Here is an 8,916-nt window from a genome sequence, read left to right as displayed (position 1 = left end):
TCGTGCACTGCCAGTGGGAATGCAGACTGGGGAAGGCACTGTGGAAAACAGTATGGCATTTCCTCAAAAAACTAAACATTGAGTTTTCATTTGACCCAGTAATCCCACTTCTAGGAATATATTCCAAGAAAACAGAAACACCAATTAGAAAGGATATATGCACTCTTATGTTCATAGTAGCACAATATACAATAATTAAGATTTAGAAACAGCCTAAGTCCCCATCAGCAGGTGAGTGAATTAAAAAAATTGTGGTACATCTACATAATGGAATAGTACGCTGCTTAAAAAAAAAGGAATTGTTACCATTTGCAACAACATGATGGAACTGGAGAGCATGATGCTAAGTGAAAGCCAGTCAGAGAAAAATAAGTATCTTCCTCTCATTTGTGGAATATAATGAGCAACATAAACTGATGAACAAAAATAGAACCAGAGTCATAGAAGCATTGAACAGATTGTCCAACCTATGAGGGAAGGTGGGGGGTGAGGGGTAAGAGATCAACCAAAGGATTTATATGTATGCACATGAGCACAACCAATGAACACAGACAGTAGGAGAGTGAGGGCATGTGCTGGGGGGTGGGGACAGCCAAGAAGAGGTCAACGGGGGAAAAGGAGAGTTACATAAAACTTTAAACAATAAAGAACTTTTAAAAATTGAAGCAGTTTTTTGTACTTTTAGTGATTTATAAACCCTGTCTATAATTTTTCTATTTTAAAAATAAAAGAACTCTTTTGTGGTGAAGAATAACATTTGACGTATTTTTCTAAATAATAGTATGAAATGTGCAGTAGGGTTGAAGGCCTGTTTTACCTACAACAATGTACTTTACACAGTTCTCCACATTAAGAGCACCTAGAGGTAATATAATATTTGACTCCTAGGATTAGTACACATGTCATATATTAGCTAGCAAGATTTAAGAAAATATTTGATTTATTCTGGTTAAAAACAGGCATCTGCCATTTATTAAAATCCTGCACAGCATTTACAAATGTATAAATGCTACTACTGAATACCCTGGAGGCAGGAATTAATCCTTAACAAATCTCAGAGTTTATTTTTTCATCCACAAGAAGCCATAACTTTATTAATGATAGAAACAGGACAAATTTCAAGTCAAGTTGCAGTTACTGTTTTCAAGTCTTGAATTCTATTGATCCATTTTTATACATGCAAAAGACATATTATAATAAATTTATATGTATATGCTTTTGTATATTCCATATTCCTCTTTGTTAATTTAATTAGTAATTCTTACATATTTATTATTTTATTTACTTGGCTTAGCATTATTTAGTACTAGTAGGTCATTGCTTTTTGCTTTTTTAAATATAATTTTTATTATTGATAATATTACAGATATCTCCCATCAGAGTTTCTTTTTAAAAGTCTTTTTGTTTAAGTATCTTGAGATATAATGCTACTATTTTATTAATTTTCCACTTTATAAGTAATAAATTACTATTCTTTTCTGACCATTTAATCTTCCTGATCTATCCTGGGTAACTATGTCACTTATCTCTCTAAACTTTGGGTATTTCATTCAAGAAAGGAAGAAAATAATCATTACATTCCATAGGAGAAATCCATAAAATCCTTCAAAATGCGCATCTGAGATAATTTAGCTTGAATCAACAAACCCCTAATAAAACTACACTCAGCTGACTTTAGAATCAGAATTCATAAGCCTTGTGCTGAGCTACAAATATGCCTTATAACCTTTCCTTACAGTCTTTTCCCACAACCTTTAGTGATAAGAGAGCAAAGGATGAGCCAGATCCCTGGAGGCCAGCCAGCTCTGGTCCCTAGGCCTCTAGTAGAGGAGTTATGGCCTTTGCAATGGGTCTGAAGGTAGAGGATGAAGATCAACACCATACTCTGAAGCCAAGAGAAGACTGGTGTTCACACCCTGAATTGGAAGGAGAATGGGACATACTCATGGGATCTGCTTCAGAGAGAGACTTGTTTCCCAAACTCTTGGTTTTGAGAGACTTGGTTCTTGTTCCTTGGGCTTTGGCAATGTCTGACCCTCACGCCCAAGGTCTAAAGAAAAGTAATTTTCCTCACACTGTGGAACTATAGAAAATTTTCTTTGGAAACCTAGAGTTCTATCTCTATGGATTAAAAACAAAAACAAACAACAACAACAAAACTTGTATTAAACCAAAGGTTATTCTTTACCGAGTGGCCAACTGTTTCTTGTTTATTCATTGTTCTTCTACTTCAGTGATCAAATATCTTCTTCCTCACCCAAGAATCCTGTCAAGCTAGGCTATGTGGTCTAATCCAGGGAGTCTTTCCTAAATTTATTAAGGGAGAAAAAAAACTAAATAACGCATATGAAGGTGACAGCCCAGGAAAATTGATCCACAAAAGACTGAGATTTAATTATACACATAGGATGCTTCTCTACCTTTCCTCACCAATTATATCAACCAGATTTGAGCATAACAACAGTGAACGGTAATTGAAAAAGTGACAGGTCCAGACAATGTTTCATGATGAATTCTTAGGGAAGCCCAAGACAACAAGAGCAAACAAACAAAAACAACAACAAGGACACTAAAAAAATTTAGTCTCTGACATCTATGGCCACAACAAACATTAAACTGTTCTCCAACTCCTAGCCTGATTAACATCAATTAATTTATTCCTTAGTTTGATCACAAATCCTGGTTTAAAATAAGTTGTAAAAAGAGTATAAGTAGGACAGAAAATCAAGAAGAGAGCTCAGAGCAATATTCCCAAAGTAGCCAGTTTCTTCTATAGTCACAGAGAAATAGACAGAGAGAGGGTTCCTGAGAAGCATGGGATGTAAGTGTATTCTGTCATTCTTCTCGGTGAAATCACCCTCAGGTATTGTACTTTGGGATTAAGGGCATAGTCCTATTGTGGATCCCTTACTACTCTCTTCAGCTTTCTGAAGTAACCATATATGTGTTTTATCTCACTTGGAAAACTAAGATGCAGAGAGTTTGAAATTACTTCTTAAGGGAGATAGAACTGGCTGAGATTCTGTGTCAATTACATTTTTAATCCTTACCTGAGAATATGTTTTTATTAATTTTTGAGAGAGAGAGGAAAGAAAAAGAGAAAGTGAGAAATACTGACTGGTTGCTTCCTGCAAGTGCCCAATGGGAAAACAAACTCAAAACATGACCTGAAATCAAACCCACAACATTTTGATGTGGGTTTGATTCCTGAGACATCCTTCTTTTGTGAGAAGGCTGCTATCACTAATGTGTGGAACAAAGTAAATGAGGAAGAGGCTGAAGGCGAAGTGCTGGGCAGGTAGGAACTGGGATTCAATGCATGGGCGAGGATGGTGAATATGAACCTTGACATTTGATCAGGAAGGTTGTTTAAGATTTTTGAGTCATTGATTTCCCATCTGCTATAGCTCCATAGCATGTACCCTGACCTAGCATCAAACCCACAACTTTTTGATGTCTGGGACGATGCTCCAATGAACTGAGCTACCCAGTCATGGCTGTATTTTTTTTTTTTTGAGACGCTGTTTTTGTCCTTGTCACTATCCTTAACACAAATATTAAGGTGTTTTGGCTGGAACTCTCTCCCTATCTTGCGTTTAGATCCTCTCTCTGGGTCTTATGTGGAGAAGAATGGGAGAGATAAACATCATCCTGGAAAATGACATGGGGAGACAAAAGGGGAAGTGGACAAAGTATTGTGCTGAGAATGAAAAGGGAATCAACAAAAGAATATATATCCCAGGAATCATGTTATAAACCAGAGTGCCCTGTTCATTGCTGACCCTTTTCTGGCCTGACTCCACCCCCAAGGAACAGCTCAGCCTTAACCAATCAGTTCCAAGTACTAGGGCAAACAAAGGGCCAGGGGGTGAGCAGTAAAGAATAAAAGGCTACCCCTTCCAGCAGCAGACATACGTGCTTTGGACACCTCCGTGATCTCCATAAGCCCTCAGACCGGCAACATGGTGCATTTTACTGGTGAGGAGAAGACTGCCGTCACTAATGTGTGGAGCAAAGTAAATGTGGAAGAGGCTGGAGGCGAAGTGCTGGGCAGGTAGGAACTGGGATTCAGTGCATGGGTGAGGATGGTGAATTTGAGCCTTGAAAATTGATCAGGAAAGTTGTTTAAGATTTTTGAGTCTTTGATTGCCCATATGCTATGGTTCTCTCCTATAGGCTCCTGGTCGTCTACCCCTGGACCCAGAGGTTCTTTGATAACTTTGGCAACCTGTCCTCTTCTTCTGCCATAATGGGCAACCCCAAGGTCAAAGCTCATGGCAAGAAGGTGTTGACTTCCTTCGGAGATGCTATTAAGAACATGGACAACCTCAAGGGTGCCTTTGCTAAGCTGAGTGAGCTGCATTGCGACAAGCTGCATGTGGATCCTGAGAATTTCAGGGTGAGTTCAGAGAATGTTCATGTGCTTTTTTTCTTATTTAACTTTTGGGATAATAATGGAAATCGAGTCTTTGTTTGGGAAAACTAACGAAGATCTCATAAATTATGGGCCATGGGGTTAGGAGGGCAGGTCTCCAGTGGGCATAACCAAGGCCACCTTGATTCAGAACTAGTCACACTAAAGAGTGATGAATAGCCTGAGTTTGCCTAAAACTTCTCAGAAACTCTTGTCAGAACTGTGTTTATCTTAAGGAATAATATCAGAGAGAAGCAAACTTGTTTAAGGAGGAAAGGAATTTGGCTTTTGGTAGGAAAAGTCCTACCTCAGGGAAGAAGAAATGCATTATTTTATGTGGTCTCTGATGATTGAAATTTAGGAAGAGATTTTGGAGAAAGATTTTTAGACAGAATGTCTCAAGAATACAAGTCGTCTAAATATGTTCAGTTACTTGTTGGTATTGTGACCAAGTGGAGGCTTGTTCTGGCAATGGTTGGAAACTTTAACTAAACTCACTCTGAGAGCCCATGCATAAGGACTTTAATGTTCAGTGTTGGCAGGGAGTTTTGCTATTAAGCCATTCTTTTTTCTACAACTTGTGTTGGAAACGTCTACTCAACATGCTTCTTTGTCATTTTGTCTTTTACCTAACAGCTTCTGGGCAATGTGATGGTGATTATTCTGGCTTCTCATTTTGGCAAGGAATTCACCCCTGATGTGCAGGCTGCTTGGCAGAAGCTGGTGGCTGGTGTTGCCAATGCCATGGCCCACAAGTACCACTGAGTCCTCTTTCCAGTTCACCAGTGCCCATTTGTGTCCCCATTACCTTCCTTCTGCAAATGGGAACTGGAGTTTGTCTTGACAGCACAACTTCTGTTTAATAAAGCACATTCTATTCCATACTCAGAATTTATATTGTATCTTTTCCATCTTTTACTCTTGTGTTAGAGGAGCAGAGGTTCATTGGCTAAGGGGTGGGGAGAGATAAGAAGAAACAGCTCTTTTGAGAAGTGTGCATTGTGGAAGGATTCTAGAGTGTCTGGAAAGATGGCAAGATGGGTAAAAGTTTTCTGGGGTGGGAAAATGGTTAATTACATGAGCATGTACTTACAGTGCAGTGTGACAAAATCTTATGTAGAGGGGAAAGAAGGAGATGGTCAGCAGTGTCAAGAAAAAAACAAAGTAGGTTTGTGGTACATGTCAGAGTTCAGACTTTGGGTAGTGGGCACACAATTTACTATGCAGACAATGTATTATAGAATTGTGTACTTGGAACATATATAATCTTATCAACTAATGTCACTCCAATACATTTAATAAAAATTAAAAAGAAAAAAATGTTGTAGGGATCCAGGTCTAGGCTTGGGTTACTATTTCAACTCACTCTAACGTGAATTTTAAATCACTTAAGTTGTCATATGTCTGATGAGATAGAATTGGAGATAAAAGATGGGTTGAGGAATGGCTGGGAGCATTCCAGTAAAAGTCTCTATTAATCAACAATAGCCTGCACTTTCTTGAAGGGTTCCACTTTCTTACTGGGGAGCCAACGCTAAGACACATGAAATCATTGTGCATTATCATCTGTTTGAATATAACATACACAAAAATAAGTTAGAAATAAGATATTGTGTAAATTTTAAGGGGAAATAATGGCCAAGACTTCATGTAGGAGATATGATAATAACAAAGGCTCAGAGTTTAAATCAGCAAGCTAGGGGTTGGTGACTTGCATGAAAATGTCTATCTGAAACTACAAGAGAGAGTACACATAGGTAGAATATTAGAAAAGACTAAGTAATGGGAGGCCATAAATAAATAAATAAGTTATTAGCTTTTCTTTTTTTATTTTCTTTCTTTTTCTTTTTTTTTTTTTTTACTATTGCTATCCACAAGAGTAAACAATAAATCTTTTTAGAATTTTAAATGACTCAAGTAATAATACTGGGAGGGGAGATGCTTAATGCACACAAATGTAAATTCAAAATTGCAGAGACTAGACATGGATTTTAGTGGGCTAAACCCAAGAAGAGCAGTGAGGTCTGCAAAAAGTAAAGAATGAACAAAGATAGAGTGAGGAGGCATGGTATCTGGTTGACTGGGGTGGATGGGAAGGAAGGAGGTAATAATAGATGACTGAAAGCTCCCAGCTCTGTAAAGCTAACAAGAGGCCACGCACTCACCTGTGGATCCTTGGGTAGGAATGGCATTAATGGAATCACTTTTGGAGGAGTTACTGCTAGTTTACTCAAGAGACTTGACCTTCAGTCCTTGAGTCAAATTCTCATATAAAGGCTTGAGAACCTTCACACTCCATAAGTTTGAGTGTCATTTCTTGGCAAATTTAACTCTTGCCTCCACACAGTGATCAGAACTTTCCCTATGAATTACCTTCTAATCTCACCTTATGTTTCCACAATAAGGATGAGAGACCAGTGATTTATTGTAGTTAAAGGCTGTCAACAGCACTGGTCCTTCTAAGCTCTATGGCCTCTCATTGTGCCCCTAAACAGAGTAAACAGAGGTTATTAATGGCACTAGACCTTTTTACCCAGTCAGTCAACTAATGAGGGCTATGTATTTTCAACCAATCAACCTCTTATCTTTCTTACCCCTCATCTATTATTCTGAACCTGAATAATAGGGCTCAAGGATGTTGATGATGGAGTGGTGGGTTGAAGATACATTCTTTATCCCTTAGGGGCCTGGATTTAGATCTAGATTTTGTCAGTTTAACATAATTGAAATAAAATACACCTAAGCAAAGTAATGTTGTGGTGAACAGAATATTCTTGGAATATTAAACTAGCAAAGAATGCAGAGGGTTTTCAGAATATGTCATTACCAGGATTAAAATGGCTTTTCACTCCCTACCACTAAAGACAAGTTCTACATTATTTGGCTTATGCTTTCTCTCACAATGCTTCAGGCCAGTCTCATCTTTACTATGTACATATCAACCACATGTGCCCATTATTTATATCTCTTGCATATCACAGGTTTGCTTGCCTTTTTCAGAGGTTTGGATTTACTATTCTAACTTTCAGACTTTCCACCCCAATATTTTTCCATGATAGATTCCTTTTTTTTTTTTAAATAGTCTGGCCCCAGTTCAAATACTACCTCCTTAGAGAGACTGCTTGTGATGTAATTATGCCCCTGTCTCATTAAATTCAATGTTAATTTTCTTCAGAGCAAACAATGTTTGAAATTATTTTGTTGATGGCTTATTTATCCATCTTCTATATCTTCCATCTAGAAATTATTAAAGAAAAAGTTATTTTCTCTTTCTCATTTATTTTAAGTCCCCAGTATTTTGGACCAATTATAATGTGCACTTATTAAACAAATAGTTATTGAGTGAATGCTTGAGAATACATGAGAATGAATCTTTGAAAAACATGGATGTCTCTTGTAAAGAAATAGCTTATAAGGTGAGGACTTATGCAATGTCAGAAGCAATGACATGGAGAAAACGGGAAGATCAGGCAGTTATAGACAAGAAGAAATTTTGGAAGGTATTGCCTCAAAAATATAAGATAAAAGCAAGAGTTACAGATGATTTTTGATTCATTGGGTTTTTGAAATAATGGGGAGATTGTTTGCAGACATGAGGGTTCTTAAGAATTCATTAGTTTGAGGAGGAGTAAGTAAGATTCACACTACCTGATAAGGATAAACTAATTTGAAGCTAGAGGTACTCTGCATTAAAAATTCACAGGTAACTTTTTAATCTGCTCTTTCATATGATTTCAGGTCTGGCCACAGGGGCAAATAATCAAGCCAGATTTCCAAAGCTTCAGACACCAGGCTTTAGCAAGGGATCAGTGGATTTCCTCGCTGTGCTCAAAATTGTCTCTTTTTTTCCTCCACTTCACTGATCTCTGATCTTAAAGAGAATACTCTCAGTTTTGCCTCAAATTCTTATCTGTCCTTCACATGAAGTCTTCCCCATTTCCCCAAGGACAGATAACAGCCTCACAACTATGTGAAGCAGACTGACAGGATTACTTCTCTAATAGCAGAAATTCAGCTCTAATGTACTGGGTTGAGCTTAACATTTTAGAGCACTCTGTAAATCCACATGGAAGTAGATTTTTTAAGGGTTGTTTTGTAAAGGGTTTATTTCAGAGAAAAACAAATGAAGCAGCTTCCTGGAGCTCTAAATACAGGAGTAACAGACTCTGAAGGAAAATATCAAATGAACCAGTTCCTCTTCCATTGGAAGTGTTTGTTTACTGTTTCTAATAGTTTTTGTTGGAGCCATGAATATGCCACACAAAATAAAGGCTAAAAATGAGATGATCTTAAAAGATGCACAAAAAGCATTTGTTAAGATACCACATCCATTTATTATTTTAAAAATTTACCAAAATGGGTATAAAAGGAAAGTAATGCAACACAATAAAGATCATATGTGACAAACTTTTAACTAATGTCAGACTTAATGGTGAAAAACTGAAAACTCTTCCTCTGAGATCAGGAACAAGACAGAGACACCTGCTTTCAACACTCACACA

At 37.4% G+C, this 8,916-nt stretch overlaps 1 protein-coding gene and 1 long non-coding RNA gene across 2 annotated transcripts in view; one reads left to right on the top strand and one right to left on the bottom strand.

Annotated features, from left to right (window-relative positions):
* LOC107181895 overlaps positions 1-4,399 on the bottom strand; it is a 23,643-nt gene extending 19,244 nt beyond the window's left edge. The window contains exon 1 of the long non-coding RNA XR_001512603.1: positions 4,325-4,399. This is a non-coding gene — a long non-coding RNA (uncharacterized LOC107181895). The remainder of the gene's footprint in view (positions 1-4,324) is intronic.
* HBE1 (hemoglobin subunit epsilon 1) lies at positions 3,916-5,305 on the top strand. Its single transcript, XM_006756147.2, has 3 exons — positions 3,916-4,054; positions 4,177-4,399; positions 5,051-5,305. Exons 1-3 carry the CDS (start codon positions 3,963-3,965, stop codon positions 5,177-5,179), a joined length of 444 nt encoding a protein of 147 aa, XP_006756210.1. The 5' UTR covers positions 3,916-3,962; the 3' UTR covers positions 5,180-5,305.
* The last annotated feature ends 3,611 nt before the right edge of the window (positions 5,306-8,916 follow it).

Source organism: Myotis davidii, unplaced genomic scaffold, assembly GCF_000327345.1.
Source record: "Myotis davidii unplaced genomic scaffold, ASM32734v1 scaffold694, whole genome shotgun sequence".
NCBI classification, from domain to species: domain Eukaryota; kingdom Metazoa; phylum Chordata; class Mammalia; order Chiroptera; family Vespertilionidae; genus Myotis; species Myotis davidii.
This window is presented reverse-complemented; position numbering and strand designations above follow the sequence as displayed.